At 43.9% G+C, this 19,305-nt stretch overlaps 1 protein-coding gene across 5 annotated transcripts in view; it reads right to left on the minus strand.

Annotated features, from left to right (window-relative positions):
• Positions 1 to 19,305, minus strand: part of BCL2L1 (BCL2 like 1) — a 42,851-nt gene continuing 23,546 nt past the window's right edge. For all 5 annotated transcript variants that reach the window (XM_020990688.2, XM_020990692.2, XM_020990690.2 and 2 more), the window contains exon 3: positions 1 to 594. In XM_020990688.2, coding sequence (XP_020846347.1) covers positions 457 to 594 — 138 coding nt within the window. In that variant the 3' untranslated portion in view covers positions 1 to 456. The remainder of the gene's footprint in view (positions 595 to 19,305) is intronic.

Consider the following 19,305-nt stretch of genomic DNA (forward strand, 5'->3'; position numbering starts at 1 on the left):
TAAAAATGAAGTTGATTTATTATTTTTCCCCCCTGGAAAATTCTATGGGTGTTTTCATAAGTTTGGGGTTTTGGGGGCTTTTTTTGATCCTTCTTGATTTGGTCACGTTCAGGGAAGGGCCCAGTTATATGAAGTCTGAGGAAGGAGAGAAGTCATGACCAGGGAGCCAGCACTCCCAGTGTGGTAGAGGTTCAAGAAGTTGCATGTTTTTGTTTTTTTCTTTTTGGAGGACTTAGAAATTGAACAGAAAAAGGGCCCAAAGGGTCTCAGACTGCATACTACTAGGGACCTTGGAGGTGGGGAGGGGATTAGGACCATAGAAGAAGGCCAGGTTTAGCCCCATGTGATAGACATCAGCTGCATGTAGTAGATTTCCTCTGTGTCAGGACAGAGTACAGGCCAAGATGGGTTGGAGTGGGTGGATCAGAGAGGTTCCAAGGCAGATTCAGTGCATGGTCACTTCCGGCTGAACAGGGACCCCAGCAGGACTACACCAGCCACTGTCATGCCAGTCAGCAGCCATCGGTTGAAGCGTTCCTGGCCCTTCCGGCTCTCTGCAGCTGCATCGTTCCCATAAAGCTCCACGAAGGTGTCCTGTGGGGGAGAAAGGATTTGTTGGGGGCAGTTGCAACTAGGAGTCAGGGGAAAACCAACCCGGACAAGAGCCCAAAGCACTATCTGGGAAAAAGGAGAAAGACCAAGGACTTTCTTGCTACACAAATATAGTGTACAGTATATAGTGGCCATTTTTTTTAAATTTCCCAATCCCAGCCCACAAAGTTACCTATCACCAGTCCAGTAGCAAAATAAAGAAATGCAACCAAGTCGTTCTTGTAACACCAAACTGAGGAGGGTAGGGCAAAGGCCCAGAGGCCTGTTTTCTAAAGGCCAGGGAGAACATCACTCACTTACTAATCATGAGACTCAGTATGGAATCATAAAAGGGACACTGGACTGGGTAAACTGGGTTCTGCCATCTACTAAGTGGGACTCTGGGCAAGTCATTTAACCTCTGTGTTGGTATCTCATTTCACTGAATGCTAGAACAAGAAGGTCCTTAGAACATGTTGGCACAAAGAACATAGAACATCAAAACTAGAGAGGACTTTAGGACATTAAGTAGAATGAAAGATCTGGAGAGGACCACAAAAGAGAAGGAATAGAGAAAGGAGAATGTCAGAAATTGGAAGGGCTCACAGAACACATAGAATGTCAGTGCTTCTGAAGAGCTGAAATAGATGTCAGGGTTGAAAAGGACCTTAGAACACAAAACAGAAAATGTCTGAGTTAGAAAAGACCTTTGATATCATCTAGCCCAACCCCCTCATTTTACAGATGGGAAAACTGAAGTCCCAAACTAGCAGAATGATAGAGATGAGAACCCAGTCCACACGTACTTATTTTAAGCTGCCTTTCTCTTTAAAAATGGGCATAATAATCCTGTCCCACCTCTCCTGAAGGTAGTTGTGAGATAAGGGATTGCATTGTGCTATACAAACATAAGAATTCAAGGAGGCAAAGTATCACCGACCTTAGGTGGAGGAGGAAAGAGGAGGAAAAGAACGGAAGGGCTGTGTAGGCCAGGGAAATAGGGTTGGAGATCCATGTGGGAAGGAGGGACTATGTCCAGAAGACAACCGTTTGGTGGTTCCGCTGATGGATGTACTCTCAAGGGAGGCACGTGCGATGGAGTGGGAAGGCATAAAATTAACCAGATTTGGAGGCACAGTCATGACAGAGCATGGCTTGCTTTGCTTCAAGGGGAAAAGCAGATTCTCACTACCAAACCCTATCCTAGTCAATGACCCCAGCCAACTGCTTCTGGACCTCCTACCTCTCTAACTCCTCCAAATAACCTGAATTCTAAGAATCTAGGCAGGGGCTCCTCCTCCTCCTCAATATACTTCCTGTACCTTCTTAAACCTAGCTCAACACACACCTCCAGGAAGTCTTCTAGGATTGCCCTCCCCAAAAGTACCTTTATTGCATCTCATCCCAGCACTTAATCAATTTATACTAATCTACACTTGTACCTATCTGCCTCAGAAATTTATTAAAGCATTTTCCCAAAGCTACTGGATGACAGGATCTTCTGACTCCAAACCCAGGGCAGATACCTGATGGCAGGGTCCATAACTTGGCGTCCCTCTGATCCCCACCATACATACTCATAGGATGACTGGATGTGAAGGGGTGGAAGGGATCTTAGAAATCATTTGAAAAGAGAAGAAACTGAGGCCTGGAAAAGGGACAGGATTTGCCCAAGATCACACGGGTAGAAAGTAGCAGAGGCAAAAACTGAACTCAAGCTTTTTGACTCCAAACCCAGCGTTTGGGTTCTCAGGTCTGGGCATCACATGGAGGCTTGGATTAGGAAACTAAGGTCTCTTCTAATTTTTAGATTTAGATTTCAAGCTAAGAGGACACAGCAGACTGATTACCCATATCCAAGAATCTCTTTCTACAAGATGACAGACTGTTAAGAGCTGGAAGGGACTTTAAAAAGCACCTAGTTCAATGCTATTTTATAGAGAAGGAAATTGAGGCTAACAAAGGGGAGGAGATTGTTCAAAGTCATACTGCAAATCAGTGATGGAGCAACAACAGGATTCCAGGTCTCCAGATTCTCAGTCGCGCTGACTCTTTAATATGGACCCTAGAGCAGCAGGCACACTGAGCAATTTGGGGCCAGGCTTCAAGTTCATCCACTGAGGCTGAGCCTACACTTGAGAGCTGATTCATCACCAACAAGCATTTATGGAGCCCTATATATGCAGTGCCCTCTGTTTGGTACTGTGAGATATATAAAGGTATAAAAGACACATTCCCTAATCAAAGCATTTGTAAGGTAGCCGGAGACACAGGACATATGTATATCACTAATAATCCAGGCCATCTGTGCTAGTGTAGTACAACGGAAGGAGCAACAGACTTGGAGTCGGAGGATTTGGGTTCAAAGCCCAGCTCTGCCAATTACTACTTATTTGCAAAACCTTGAGCAAATCATTTAACCTCTATGGGCCTCAGTTTCCTTCTCTGTAAAATGAGGTACCAAGATCCTTTCTAGCTCTCAAAGCCATTCATCATGGTGCCGTGGAAAGAACACGGGGATGCAATCCTCAATCTGCCATTTATTGTTATCTATGTGACCTTGGGCAAGTGACTTAACTTCTCCAGGTGACAGTTTGATCATCTATAAAATGAAGAGCTTGAACTAGACAACCCCTAAATGGTCCCTCCCAGCTCTAAGTCTACCATCCTATGAATCCACATGATCATGGCTGGCTGGCATAGTCAAGTAAAGCTTCACAGGGAAGTAGGACTTGAGCTGAATTCTGAAGGAAAGGCAAGACTCAGATAAATGGATCCAGGGTGGGAGGAAATGTCAGGGTCATTGGTCAAGAGACCTGAGGAACCAACTACAAAGGAGTGCCCACAATGGAATGGAGTACTTTCCATTATTGGAGGTGAGCCAGATCCAAATGGATTCCTTTTCCTGGGAAAGACATCAATAATTTTTCTAATCCCCAGGGAATGAGGGATCCCAGGCAGAAGCCACACGATCTATTTAGAGAAACCCTAAGGGATTCAGGTCTCAACTGTAACCCCTTCCCAGCTAGAGGGAGGATCAAAAAAATCAAGTACAAATGAGCAGCAAGGATCACTGGATCAAAACCTAGTTATTTGGTGGGGCAGAGGAGGGTACCCAACATCCCAGTGAGGCTATCTCTTAACCAGAGGAAGAGATGCCTATGTTCTTGGCAGGCCCCTTCCTAAGAACTGAACTGGGAACTACAGAGAGTTTTAGGTCCTTGCTGGGGCCTAATGAGTAAACAGGCTCTTGTCCCCACACAGACACAAAGCACATACTGTCCAGGAACAGGCACTCAAAGAGAGCAGAGAACAGTAGCTTTGATGCAACAGCAAACAAAGCTCACATGTTTTCCTCTCTCCTCCCTGCCCCCCCTTCAAGCTCTGGTGCATTCCTGTTCAGCTTCTGGGGAGGTGGATAACAGGAATTCATTCCGGGTAAAACACGCCAGGTTCTCCCTGGAATGTGGATCCTGGGCATAGGTCTGGGCCCAGAAAGATGGGCTCTGTTTTTCTAATGCAGCGGAGAGGCAGTGGAGTGTGGGTATATTTAGCTATTGGTTCACACAACACCCTTGGAAACAACCACAGCCATTTTCTCTGTTGGCCCTGATAAACAAACAGGGCTGCCAGTCTGGAAAAGCAGAGATAAGCCCTGACCTGCCCCCTTTCCCCCAGGCCTCCCTCATCACCAGTAGCTTAGGTGGTATGTTATATTACAACTAGGTTTACGTTTGCGGGTGAGCGTTCTGCAGCTACAGAGGCAAAGAGATTATTACGGTTTCTGGGAAGTTACTAGCGAGGAGACCTTTGGCTTAGGCCAGGACAGAAGCAGGGACACTGCTAAGCTAATGGTAATAGCTGCTATGGGGAAATATGCGGAGCTTCTACTTCCTTGTAGCAACATAGTAATGGATGTCATCCTTTGCCAAAAGCTTCCAGTTGGACACCCTGAAGAAAGCTTACAGTACCACAGAATGGTGGGGCTGGGAAAAACTTTAGAACACGGAATGTTAAAACGTGTAATGTTAGAGCTTCAAGGGACCTTTGAACATGCAATGTCAGAGCTGTTAAGAAATTCAGATCATCTAGTCTGACCCCTTCATCTGAAAGAGGAAGAAAGAACCTGAGAAGTGGTCTGTCTAGATCACTAGCTAGAAGCAGAGCTTAGCCTCGAACCCAGCTCTGCGGGCTGCTCAGCCGATATCTAGCCAAAGCCGCTGCTTCTACAAGACTGGTCAAACTTATGGATCCTCAATTCCTACCTTTATGGCTTTTCCCACATCTTTCTTCCTCCTCTTTTCTTCTTGAAATCACACCCTCTATGCCAGCTCATGGTCCTCTCTTCCTCAGAACTCCTGATGTTCTTCCTGCCACGTGCCCCTCACAGGGTCCTTGGCACTGTCAGTGATTTAGCTCTCTAGCTACAGCCTGCTGCTCCGCAAGGCTTGTGTTTTGTTCCTTCATCTATTCCTAACATCGAACAGCCAGTGCCTTCCCAACTTAACTCATAGTACGTCTCCAATGACACAGGATGGCGTGTGGTGCTATGTAGTGAAAAATGCAATTGACGTGGAGACAGAGAACTTGTGTTCAAGTTCTGATTCCAACATGTACTAGCTGTGTAATTCTAAACAAGCCACTTCAACTCTGAGCCTCAATTTCTGCCAGTGTAAAACTTGCACTATCTACACCTCACACATGGTTGTTTTGGTAAAGCATTTTGTAAACCTTCAAGTTTTACAGAAAACACGAGTTAATCTTAACCTCTTCCTGCAGGAAGGACTGTAATGCTCTTGGGTATGCAATGCCAATGAATAAGAGCTACACTTGAGGGCCAGCTACAGCAGCTAGACAGGAATGTCAATTCTGAGGTACCACACCACACCTATCAGATCGGCCAATGTGACAAAACAGGAAAATGATAAATGCTGGAGAAGATGTGGGAAAATTGGAACACTAACGCATTGTTGGTGGAGTTGCAAAACGATCCAACCATTTTGGAGAGCAATTTGGAACTATGCCCAAAGGGCTATAAAAATGTGCATACCCTTTGACCCAGCAATAGCACTTCTAGGGCTATATCTCAGAGAGATCATACAAATGGGAAAAGGACCTACATGTACAAAAATATTTATAGCAGCTCTTTTTGTGGTGGTGAAGAATTGGAAATTGAGAGGATGCCCATCAATTGGGGAATGGCTGAACAAGTTGTGGTATATGAATGTAATGGAATACTATCGTGCTATAAGAAATGATGAGTTTGGAACCCAAAGTTTTAGAAACACATGTTTAAAAAAAAGTTTTCACATGCAACTAGGAAACAAGAAATATAGGAAATGGGGTACAGAAATCTATCCTGCCCTACAGCAAAGGAGGAGGGGAAGGGGATAAGAGAAGGGTGGGGAGAGACAGAAGGGAGGGCAGACTAGGGGAAGGGATATTCACAATGCATGCCATCTTGGGGTGGGGGGAGGGGCAAGATGAAAATTAGAAACTCAAAATCTTGTGGAAGTAAATGTTGAAAACTAAAAACAAATTTTAAAAATATTTTTTAAAGTATTAAAATAAAAAAAGAGAAGTGATGAGCAGGCAGACTTCAGAAAAACCTGGAAAGATTTGCATGGACTGATGCTGAGTGAAGTGGTTCACCAGGAGAACACTGTACACAATAACAGCTACATTGTGCGATGACTAATATTGATAGACTTAACTCTTCTCAGCAATACAAGGATCTAAGACGTGTCCAAAGGCCTCATGATGGAAAATACTATCTACATCCAAAGAATGAACTATGAGTTTGAATGCTGATCGAAGCATACTATTTGCTATTTTTTTTTCCTGCTGTTGTGTTTTGTTTCCTCTTTCTGATGGGTGGTTCCTCCTATTGGTTCTAATTCATACTTACATCACTAATGTGAAAATATGTTTAACAGAAATGTATACGTATAACCTATATCAGATTGTGTGCTGTCTGGGTGGAAGGAGGGGAGGGAGGGGGAGAAAAATGTAAAACTCAAAAGCTTATGGAAGTGATTGTTGATAAATCAAAATAAATTAATTTTTAAAAAATGAGTGGACCAATGTTCAACTATCCCAGTTTAAGCACTGAGCTGGAACTATCAGTGCTTCCTGGATTATTTTCCATTTTTCAAGGTCCAGAGGAAGGCCCATATCATCTATGAAGCTTTCCCTAACCACCCAAGCCCAAGGTCAACTATCCCTCTTCTGGCCTCTTACAGCCCTGCAGACACAGGCTTGTGCTTGCAAGAAATAATTCCGACCTCAAAAGAACTTGTGTCTTTATCCTGTCTTCCCAACCAAACTGTAAACTCCTTAAGGATAAGGGCTGTGTCTTGTACCTTGAATGTATCCTACATAGCTCTGAATACAGGACTAGGCATACAGGTTAGATATGAAACAGCCACTTGGTAAAATATCCCTCAAGTGGCTGAAGGTAGGAAGATCAAGTGACACCACAGGAAGAGTGGGAGGAAGGAAAGGTTGTTGTTGTTCAGTCATGTGACCCTGTGGACAGATCCTCAAGTGGCCTGCCATTTTCTTCTACAATGGATTAAGGAAAACAAAAATTAAGTGACTTGCCCAGGGTCACACAGCTCGTGAGTGTCTGAAGCTGGGTCTTTCTAACTACAGGCCCAAGTGCTCTATCCACCGAGTTACCTTGCTGCCTCTTGGGAGGAAGGGTAGAGGTCATCAATAGTTAGATTTCAAAGTGTTTGGAGGATCTAGTGCAGGAGACCTTAAGAGACAACCAAGCCCAACCCACCATTTTACATGAGGCCCAGGCAAAATGACTTGCCTACAAGCTTCTCCTTCTACTTGCTTCCCTCTCTTTCTACTTTCAGAGCACTCATTTATGTAACTTTACAGAGTGCTATACATACATACATGCATACGTGTGTGTGCCGATCTTGACAACAGCCCTGTGATATAGAAGTATAAAGATTATCCCTATTTTAGAAACGAGAAAACTGAAGCTCAGAGAAAAGTAATTTATTCCAAGTCACCCAACTCATGAGTGCCTGAGCCAGAAATCCAATTCAAATCTCTTTTACAATCCAGGGTACTTTGTAACATCATTGAGTAAGGGACTTTCCTTACCTGGACCAACAGATACTTTGTTAGTGGGGATGATAAAAAACAAACAATTGATCTGGTAGGCCTCATTATCTGTTGAACTGTGGAGTGCTCTCCTAGTATAAAGGCTCAAAGTGAAGCCAGGCCAGTGATAGTGTGAACAAAGTTGATTGCCTAAACCTCAGCAGGCAGAGTGAGAATGGATGACAGAAAAATACACAATACAGGAATGAAGAGGGAAAATAAAACACTCCCTTCTCCATGTCACCATTAGGGAACCAACTCCAAGCAAACCCAACCTGCCCTTCCTCTTGGGTGGTTCCAGAGGGGGCTGGGTCCATTGCTTCCTTCCGGGCTATTTTGGGAAGAGGTAGTCTGAAGAAGAGCGGTGGGGTGGGAGGGAGAAGAGACGGGCGGTGCACTCAGGCAGAACGATCCCCCACACCCTTCTAATCTTAAATCCAGCATGAAGGCTGTGTCACTCACTGAGTCATTTCCCCTTTCTGTGCTTCAGTTTCTCCTTTGAACAAAGGGATGATAATATCCTTTGGGTTTAAGAACAAGACTATGTTAGGAGAGTCTTGGGAGACAGCAGGAAGAGAGTGGAAATGGGGGAGATGGGAGTGTCTATTTAACACTCCTAACAAATTAAGAGGTCAGGGATTTCACCAACTGACTCACTGATTCAAGGGACCCTGGACATCATTTAGTTCAGTATGATCATTTTACAAATGAGAAACCTGGAGCTCAGAGAGACCTACCTGAGGTCACACAGAAAGTAAGAAGCAGAACTGATAGTCCAATCCTGGTTGGTAAAACCCAAGTTCAGGGCATTCCCCCCCCCCCACACACACACCCCTCTAAGTCTCCTTATTTCCTCTTTCTTCAAGTGAACACAACAAGTTCCATATCCCAGGAGGACTGGAAGTTTTGGGGGTTTTTGGATGGGGAGAGGAGAGGAGGAGGGTAAGAGAGAAAGGAGAGGATTTTCTCCAGAGGACTGTCATGAACTTGAGGATAAAAAAATGAGACTTCAGGGAAAGGGTTCACAGAGATTACTATGGAAACTGGGGCAAACTGTACCTGGGGAACACACACAGGTGGGTTTCTTGGTATTGGAAAGTAATGAGACAGGTCTCTTCATGGCTATCTTTCCCCAGCTCTGAGGTTAGCAGCCCTCCCTTCCCCCTACCTCAACCCAATTAAATTCTGAGAAGCCACCCACATTTGGCATTCTCATTTCTTGGAAAAGGAAATGGGGGAGGGGAGAGGGAAGAGAAGATAGAGAGCTATCAGGCACTACAGACAGTGTTCAGAATCTGCAATAGGTCCTCAAGAAGGCTAGTTTGCCAATCTTAGGGTCTGACTCCTACTCACTGCAGGCCCACATTTGCCATTGTCCAAGTGGGAAGTGGAATTAAAGAAGGGCACTGTGGCTAGGGAGATATAGGGCAAGTAAGTTATGATGACATCCTGTGAGGGACAGACCAGAATGCTTTCCTCTCTGGCCTTGTTTCCTTATCTGTACAAAGAGGTAGCTGGATTAGACAGTCTTTAAGGCTCCTCCCAACTGAGGCATTTTATGTTCTAAGAACAAAGTGATTTGCATTAAAGTAAGAATTACTTTTTTCCTTCTTGGGTCAGCTCTGTGGGGTAGCTCACTCTTATTAGTACTTAACAGGCAGCATGTAGTAGGATGAGCACTGGATCTAGAGGCAGAGGATCTGAGTTCAAATTCTGACTACTACTTATTGCTTGTCTGACATTGGACAAATAATTGTTCCTCCTCAGAGCTCTGTTTCCTCAACTATAAAATGAGGGATTTTAATCAGATTATATCTAAGATCCATTCCAGCTCTAAATCCTATGATCCTGTCAGTTCACTACTTTACAGTGTCATGTATCTTGTTCCCCCAATTTGAGAAGGCCTTGGTCTTAAGCATATTTCGCTCTATAAAAAGACCTGTTCTTTCCTCCTCAGTCCTATATTCCACCAAACTCCCTTGCCAACTTGGGAAAGGTAGGAAAGCAAGAGACACTGTAAACCTATGTTCTATCCTCTAAGTAAGATTTTTAGAGACCCAGCAGGGAAGGAAAAGAAAATGGTACTCTCTCATCTCCCTTTCTAGGCATCTCTCACTCCTGGGGTCTTCTTACCTTGGTCCACTCAGGTATCCAGGGGCAATCAAAGTGCTTCTCTAGCTGACCAGGGTATCCTCTGTGCTGTTGCCTCCCCCAGGTTTAACCTTTTCCCAACCCCTCCTCCAACTTTCCTTTCCTTACCCCCATTTTCATCATGGTTGACCTTCACTAAGTGTTTGTGACAAGGTAAAAAGAGTCAGAAGACTAGGTCCCCTCTAGTCTTCAATTTTCTCATCCCTAAAATACGTGGACTGCAGCAAAAGACCTCCAGGGTACCTCCCTTCCAGTTCTAAAATCTATAATCTCTGGTTCTGAGTCCTAGTTCCAGATCTATGATTTAACTAACTCCTTGTGTAATTTTGGGCAAGTTGCCTCCCTTTTCTGAGTCTCAGTTTCCTTCTTTGCAAAACGAAGGGGGAAGACTAGATGATTTTTCAGCTCCAATATTCTAAAATTTTGTTTAAAGTATTTTATGCTAAGGTATGAATGACTAATAAATGGCCTAAACCTTCCCAACGGCTCTTTGTAATCCCAAAATAGAAGAAGATTCATTAATTAGTGGAATGAATGAGAGAATATATTTTTCCTGTTTTTCTGTTTTGCTTTCTCCCCAACCCCAAGCCAAATGAATGTCATATACTTGCCAAACTCTTCCCACACCCCACAAAGGTTCACTATAAATCATTTAATGTTAGAGGTGCAAGGGACCTTAAGAGAGAGAGCACAGAAGAATGAGAAACCGGGTGGTCAAGTGGAAAAAGCACTGGAGTTTTAGCTAAAAATCCTAGTTCTGATACTGGCAAGGTGTGCTGCTTTGGACAAATCACAGTCTCCCTGTGTAATTTCCCTATTTATAAAATGCTGGTTTGGGACCAGATGGTTTCTAAAAGTTCCTTCTGACTCTATCCTAGTATTCTTTGAGATTCACTAGTGTCTAATCTAATCCCTCCTTTCACAGATGAGTGAACTTGAGGCTCAGAGCAGAAGTGACTAGTAAGTGGCAAGGCTAGGATCAGAACACAGGTCTCTGGACTCTCTGTTCTAGAAACTACAACTACTATTTCCCGGAGGCTGGATCAGGCTATGAGAAGCTGCACTTCTCTACACAGGCTATACATGAGGCTCCCCAGGGTGCTCCGGACAGCCGCCTGGCCTGTGTCACTGAGACCTTTTTGCCCCAGCACTAGCTCAGACTAGCCCAGGCAAGTCTGGATATTTTCAGGAACCTTTATCTGATAGGAAATGTTTGGAATTCCTGAGCTGATGGCAACAGACCTGGACCCCCCAGATACCAGCAAATCTCTGTAACATCCCTTTCTCCCCAACCCCCACCACTTCTCCTGCCAAACAAACAAACAAACAAAAAAAAACCTCCTCAAAATTAGCGGGGCCTCGAGAGAGGCTCAGAGTATTGCATTTCCTACATTCCAGTCTGCCAACGTTCTGAGTCCCTCCCCTATGGTCAGTCTCTCCCCTGAAGATGCAGAAACCAAGATGTCTAAGATAAGAAGGAAAATCCCCTGTCCATCAAGAGCTTGTGTAATCAGTACCCTGAAGCCAACCAGAGTGTGGTTCACTATTTACAGACCATCAGCAAAAAACAACTTGTTGATGGTTTTCCAAGGCTATCTCAGAAGCTCCCTGGTCATGCATTGTGTCACATTCCCTTAGTCTCACTGTATCCCATGGGTTGTTATGGAAATGAGAAATCAATTTGGTTTTACAGATGAGGAAGCTGAGGCACAAAACTGTTCAGGAATTGGGGAAAATCAAGGAAGGCTTCCTGACAATGAGGATATTTGAAGTGGGCCTTAGAGAATAGTCTTAGTAGAAAAATACTAGGTCTTAAGATCTAGATTCTACCTTCATCTCCATCTCTGACTGAACTGACTAAATGACCTTGGACAAGTCATTTCAGCTACTCCAGCTCCAGATTACTAATTAGTAAAATAGATGTAAAATGCTTTTCAGGAAAGACTTTTTTTTTTTTGCCTTTGTATCATTACAACCTCATGATACTGCCTGGCACACAGTAAGACTTGCTCAACAAATGTTAGTTGAATTGAATTGAAGATGAGGATCATAATGGTGAAGTGGCAAAAATATTTAAACTAGAAGCCAAGAAAACCTGGCTTTAGTCTCAGTTCTGCTACTAGACTCTCTACTAGCTAACTCTGTGAACCTGTGTAAGTCATCTCTCTGCATCTACATTTCTTCCTTGGCAAGAAAAAAAAAAAGGAGGAAGTGATTTGGAGTGGCTCATCTCTAACCCTAACAGTCTATGACTATATGACAGTGATGGATGGTGGAGAAGAACCAAGGATTTCTAATTTCCAGTCAAAATCTGGAATATACTTATACTCTTTTTTAAGTTGTACATAGAAAATGTTGGCTTCCCATATGTCCAAAGAAGACGGTAAAATTTGGGTCAGATTATGAAAGTGAGAAGTTGATGGCAACACAGCAGTAAGTGATCCTCTGTTGTCTTGTCTAGCCCGGAAATACAGACCTACTCATAGACCCAATCTTGCTGGGATGGCAAGGGAGCTTTGACCCCCTCCATATCTGTCCCTATTAAGCTACCTGATGGCTTTCAATGCCAGGGGCTCATCACATTAATGCTGAACTTAGTGCAGACACATATCAGCTTAACCCACTGTTGCTCAGAACCCTCAAACTCATGAAATTGGCCAGCTTCCCCAGCAGCAATTTTATAATGTATTACATCTATCCTGTTTCCTTCACTCACCAGGGTCCTTCTTGCCTCTTGTGTGGACTAACAATACCTTACTTGTTCATTTGTTTGTTTGTTTGTTTAGGCACTTGGGGTTAAGTGACTTGCCCAGGGTCACACAGCTAATACGTGTCAAGTGTTTGGTCTGAGGCCAAATTTGAACTCAGGTACTCCTGACTTCAGGGCCGGTGCTCTATCCACTGCTCCACCTAGCTGCCCCTAACAATACCTTACTAACTGACCTCCCTGAACCCAGCATCTCTCTTTTCTAATCTGTCATCCTCACAGCTGCCCAAATGATATTCCTACAGCACAGATCCAACCATGCGCCACTCCCTATACATGCCGTGCCCAAGGGCAGCAATGCACCCCCCCCACTGCACATTATGGAATCCCTGCATCTTTCACGGCTCTGCTTGGGTGCCACTTCCTACAGAAAGCCTATGCTGAACTCCTCCAGGAGACAATTATGGTACCTCCTTCTACATATCATTTGATATTTAATTGTTTGTGCATGTTATTTCTCCCCTGATAGGATATAAGCTCCCTGAGAGAAGTTATTTTCTCTTTGTCTGTGTGTCCCTAGCACTTAGCATAGTACATTTAGTTAGATTAGCAAATGCTGGTTGAATGAATTGTGCAGATGTTTAACATTCTCCACTCTAAAGTGTCCTCTGGCTCTGGCACACTTCCAGGTCCAACATTCTATGGAGTCAAGGGCACAGTTAACACAATAGGTGGCAAATGCAGGTAACCCAACACATACTAGGAGGTGACTTTCAGCATTGTAGTGACAACATATTTCACTCAGTTTCCACATTCTCCCTGCCTTTTTGGTAAGTCACTTTGATTAAGTAAGTGTCTTTCTCAGAAAGCAAACAACAGAGGGTTAGGCTATTAGTTACCCCTTCTGGGATAGGAATTAGCCCTTAGCCCAACCTATCTATGGGGTCACAGGAAGGATTATGCAAACTGTACTGCTTGGCTTTCAGACATTTCCTCACAGCCCTAGCAAACTATGGAAAGTACAACAGCATAATTCCTGTTAGCTTCATGGTGGCAAAAAAAAAAAACCCAAGAACTTGTCAGCTATGCTTCAAAGTCACAAATAAGAAAAGAAAAGGATCTGGCAGGCAAAAGGGAGAACAAAGATTCATCTAAGACAAGGCCAACCCCTTTGATGGTTCTCCACTACAGGGCTCACTAACTCCAATATTGGGTTTACCCCCAATAGCAAAATGTATATTTTAAGGCTGGAAAGTCTTTAAAAATAACCTAATAATAACTCTTTTGACTCTCTCTACACACACATTTTCTCCTTTAACCTGACTCGTGAGATACAAAAGAACAGAACACTCCTGGTAGAGATATCTGGCTAGGTGGCAAGAAGCCTAACGGGCTAATAGTGCCCTCCTCCAAGCTAGGCAAGGAGCCAGGGGCATCTCCAGCAAGAACAAAAGCCTGCCGAATTAGTACACCAGGACTGCTGAGTCCTATGGGGCTCCTGTTGGGGGGGACGGGCATGCACAAACCTGCAGGTGAAGTCCTGGGAGGCCAGACAGCTGAGAGCAGAAATGAAAACAGGGCTGGTCCCAAAGGAAACCATCTTCCATCCCACAAACACCAGATAGTTGTAGGGGGATGGGGGAGGGGAATGTCAGATTTGGCCCAAAAGGGATAAGGAGGAATGAAGAGAGTCCACAGGGAGAAAAAGCCAGCCCTACATAAGGATTTCCTGTCTATCTACCTCTGAGCCAGGCCCAGGTGGTGTCCAGGAACCCTTCTGGTTTCTCTCAATTCACTCAAATGGCTCTGAATACAGCTGAGAGGCGAGGCCACTGTTGCAGCTATAGGTATATTGGTGCAAGTTACTAACTGGAAGCAGAGAAGCCTAAAAATACCACTTTCAACAACAGTCCAGACATTCTAGGTCTCTTGTACACCTCTGTCCCCATGGCAGAGAAATCAGATTCTTGCCCGTTCCTGATGTGATCTGTCTGCTTGACCCTTTCTTTGCTGTTTAGTCCAAATGCAATATATCCCATGGGTTTTAGCCCATGCTGCTGTAGGTGTGGCAGGTTATTAAACTGGGGTAGTTATAACTGTCATGCCCACAATGGATGACCTCGAACTCCATGGCTGACTGACTCCAAAGATAAATATCAGGGATTTCAGTTTCCTTTTCCTCAGTACCTCAGCCCCCAGGGAGGGTTGGGAGAGCTAACAGTTCGAGAACAAGTGCAGTAGGAAAGAAGCTGAGCTAGGCTCCCACCTGGGGGAGGGGGGTACAGTAGGTAACTGAATGACCAAACTAGACCAACTCTGGCAATCTCCTATTTTTTCCTTGCTTTAGGGGACTCCCTCATTAAGAGGCCCACTGACTGGGGAATGGCTCCATAGGCTGCAGTACAAGGGAGAAGGGAAAAGACATTTATACAGCACCTACTGGCCGTCAGGAACCGTACTGAGTGCTTTATAAACATTATCTTATTTGATGCTCACCACAACACCGAGAGGCAGGTGCTGTTGTTATCCTTTGTTTTGCAGTTGAGGAATCTGAAGCAAACAGAGGTTAAGTGACTTGCCCAGGGTCACAGAGCTAGCAGCAGGCCTGTTCTGAACTGAGGTCTTCCTGACTCCAGGCCCAGAGCTCTATGCACTGCACCATCAGCTACCTCAAAGTAAAGGAATGTAAAGGAACAGTACTATAAGAAACAGTGAATGTGATGAAAGAGAAGGGGAAACCTGATATGAACGGATGCAAAGTGAAGTGAGCAGAACCAGAAACACAATTTACAAGATGACTACAACAACACAAATGGAAAGAACAACAAAAACGTCAAAAATGAGTACTGTGGAATTATCATGACCAAATCTGGCTCAAAAGAGACTATATGAGAAGGAACCTTTGTCCCTTCTTTTCAGAGGTGGGGGACTGTGGAGGTGGAACATGGCAAATAAAGTCAGACTTTTACAAACTGCTCTTTTTCACAAATTTTACAATTTTACAAATTGCCACCATCCTACTCTGCTTTGTTATAAAGCAAGGTCCTAGTTCTAAGGAGGGGCAGTAGGTTATAATAATGTAAATGTAAGTAACATAAAAACAACAGATATCAAGACAAATTAAGAAACAAACAAGCCTTTAAGGACTTGGTATTTTAGCCAGCCACCTCTCCCTCAAGGTATCACAGAATCTGGAGCTAGCAGAGACCTTAGAGGTCATCTAGTCCATATCCTTCATTTAGTGATGAGGAAACAGACTCAGAGATGAGAACTTGCCCGTGGTCACAACGATCAGAGTCAGGTCTAGCAGAGCTAATATCAAAACCAGGGTTCTTTCCACTCTATAGAAGGCCCTTTAGATGATGTTTCTTTGGATTCTAGGTACTTCTGGGCCTTTTGTTTTGATGGAATGGCACAATGATTTGGGAGTTAGAGGCCTGGGTTCTTGAGCTACGTCTGTCATTAACTCACTGTGTGGTTTAGGACAATTCACTTCACCCTTCTAAGTTTCATTTTCCATCTGTATTTAGAGATTAAACATATTTACTACAAGTAAAAATGCTTAAAATGCCCAATCAGACGGCCCACCAAGGTATATGGCCTAAGTGCTTTAATAAACTCCTTTTTAGGGGCAGCTAGATGGAGCAGTGGATAGAGCACCGGCCCTGAAGTCAGGAGGACCTGAGTTCAAATCTGGCCTCAGACTAAACATTTGACACTTACTAACTGTGTGACTGTGGGCAAGTCACTCAACCCCAATTGCCTACAAATAAAAAATAATAATGATAATAATAATAAACTCCTTTTTAACTTTAAAAAAAGGTACTTTATAATAATGGGTATCATATTTCTTGCTTTTCAATGGGTGGGAAAGGAGCTAGAGGAAGATTTTGAAACAGAGAATAAAATTTTATTTTAAAAGTACTATATGAATGTACAGTATGACTGTTTCTTTCACAAATGAAGTTCATTACACACCCTTCCCCAGGTTGTCAGAGTACCTGTCATCATCTCTTGATCTCTATGGTGTCTTCTAAATTTGACAGTCTTTATTCCAAGTTCCTTTTTGGCTCTTGCATCCTATGACCAGAACTACACATATTGATACTATAGCAGGAAAATCTCTGGACCATGTAGAGATACCTCTTATGGCCTGCAGATGACACTATGGGAACTATGTGTTTAATTAAATGTCTATAGCACATGTACAGAAGATAGAAGGAAGGGCAGGTAACAGGATGAATACAAAAATGGGGATAGGCCCATAAGAATTAGGTCAGGTTTACTACAGCTGACAATGAGAAGAGGCGAGTGAGGATGGCAAAGAAAGCCAATGGAAAAAAAATGTGTGTGTGTATGTGTACATATACATGGGGGAAAAAGGATAGAAGAAGGGATAGGACAACATCTTAGGGAGAGAGGGAGAATGAAATGAAAACAGCAGACAGTGGAGAGAAGGTAGACTGGGACTAAGAGAACAGGAGATCAAGGAAATGGTAGGCCAGGCTGTTCAAAAGGAGAAGGGCTTGGGTAGAGAAGACAACTAAGAACCGGGTGCTGAATTTATTATGATGGAAGGAGAGTGACCTGAAGTCCACAGATGAAAGCAAAAAGGATACGAACAGGCTACAGTACACTTTAGAGGAGGTGGTTACTGAATTATAGTGGCAGAGACAGGGTATGACAGTAGCAGTGGGAAACAAGGAGTATGCCAACTCCTCCTCCTGGCCTTGGACTTCAGGGGATAAGAGAGAAGAAGAAGCCAGCTTTGGAAATGGTGCCAAGAAATGTAGTATCTTCAGAAGCTGGGTTTCAGTAAGCACCAAAAGATGAAGCGAATGTCAGAGGAAGTGATCTAGTATCCACTGATAATAGAGGTTTCCAAAGAGTACAGTGGAAAGGGAGAACAGAATATGTTAGAGCTAAGTTTACTGTATATGTTTTCGTCTGCGCTTTGTAATGGAGGAGGCTGTGCAAAAGCAGCTGGTGTTCACTGCCTTTTCTGATAATCCCTGACATCCTTCATTCTAGACCAGGTGGTATGTTGGGGGCAATCCTGGGGGATGGTAGCTTGGAGGCCAGGTGAGGCTGTAAGACTTCTCCATGCTGGGGGGATGGAGTGCCGAGTGAAGTGAGGAAATACATTCAACAGATGTCACCATGTGGGACAAAATCCTGGTTGCACTGTTCTGGCTCTGTCCAAAAATTATCTTGCCAAGCTAGAATTGGGCCAAATTTAATAAGATGAAATTCAATGTGGACAAATGCAAGGTCTTGCATTTGGATCCAAAAAATCAACTTTACAAGAACAAAATAGTAGAGTTGTGGCTAGACAGCATTTCATCTTGCAAAGATAAGGGTTTTAGTGATATAGTTCAGTATGAGTCAACAGTGCATTGAGAGGTATGATATTCAGGCCCAGAATGGGGCTGTCCTGTGTGTCGCCCTTATCAGACCTCATCTAGAATACTCTATTCGCTGTAGGGCATCGCATTTTAGGAAAGACCTTTAAGTTTAGGAGTATTAAAAGGAGAACAATGGGATGGTAAAGAACCTGGAAATTCTGCCTTGTGAGGATGGTCAAAGGACTTGAGGGCATTTAGGCTAGAAAAGAAAATATTCAGGGGGTGACTGGTGTCTTCAAGTACCTGAAAGACTATTATATAAAAGAGATATAGGCTTGTTTGGTTAGGCCCTGGAGTGCAGAACTAGAAACAATGGGTAAAAGCTGCAGAAAGGTTTTCTGTGAGTAAAAACTTCCTAATGATTAGAGCTATCCCAAAGTAGAATGGGCTGCCTTAGAAGCAAGTGGGTTCCCACTCACTGAGGTCTTGAAGCAAAGGCTGAACTTGTCAGGAAGGCAACAGAGGTGATTCTTGTGCAGGCACAGGAGGCACACTGTGGCCTACTTGGTCCCATTCAACTCAAGATTCTCAGCTCTGTAGGATAGGTGCTCCAGACAATAAACCTTTAGATTGAGATATTTAAGATATCTACAGTAGGTACATATAAGAAGTGCTCTGAGTACTTCTACAATTCCACCTCCACCAGTTGGGTCCACCTAAGAGGAAGTTTCCTAGCCTCTCTGGGCTACCCATTCTACGGAGTTCCCTCCCAGCACAGTTCTACCTATACTAGCAGTCTTGCTTGTACTCGGGCCTGCATAGATACCCACCGTCCCTTTCCAGATCAAGGTCAACCCCCTAGAGATGATGATAATGTACCTCATCTCATTCCTCAATAATTTAGAAATAATCACCCCATCATGTCCCACATCCCATGATTCCAAACTCCAAGCTGTCACTGTTCAAACCCGATTCTGTCCCCCACTGCCCAATCTCTTATTCCCATCTCCTTTGATTCAACTTTCCTCCACACTCACTGTAAAGATAACCACACCTTCCCCTGTGCACTCTACTATGCTTTATCTATGCCTTCTCCATGGACAGAAAACTTGCTTGCATCTTGAACTTTGTCCTTTCTCACTGTTTTGTCTTCTTCCATTTATTGAGACCTGGCTCCCTCCTGATGGATGACACAGCTTTCCTGGCCATAGTTTCCAGCACTAGTTGCTTTTATACGCATGCCCACTCTCTGTACTAGCCGTGGAGGAGATGAAATACTCCCTGCTTTCCATTGCCACTTCCAGGCTCTCCCTCTACCACCATCACTCAGTAACCACTCCTCCTTTGAGATTCATTCAATCCATATTTATTACTCAATCAATATTGACC

Source organism: Phascolarctos cinereus, unplaced genomic scaffold (genome assembly GCF_003287225.1).
Source record: "Phascolarctos cinereus isolate Bilbo 61053 unplaced genomic scaffold, phaCin_HiC Scaffold_2;HRSCAF=192, whole genome shotgun sequence".
Taxonomy (NCBI): Eukaryota; Metazoa; Chordata; class Mammalia; order Diprotodontia; family Phascolarctidae; genus Phascolarctos; species Phascolarctos cinereus.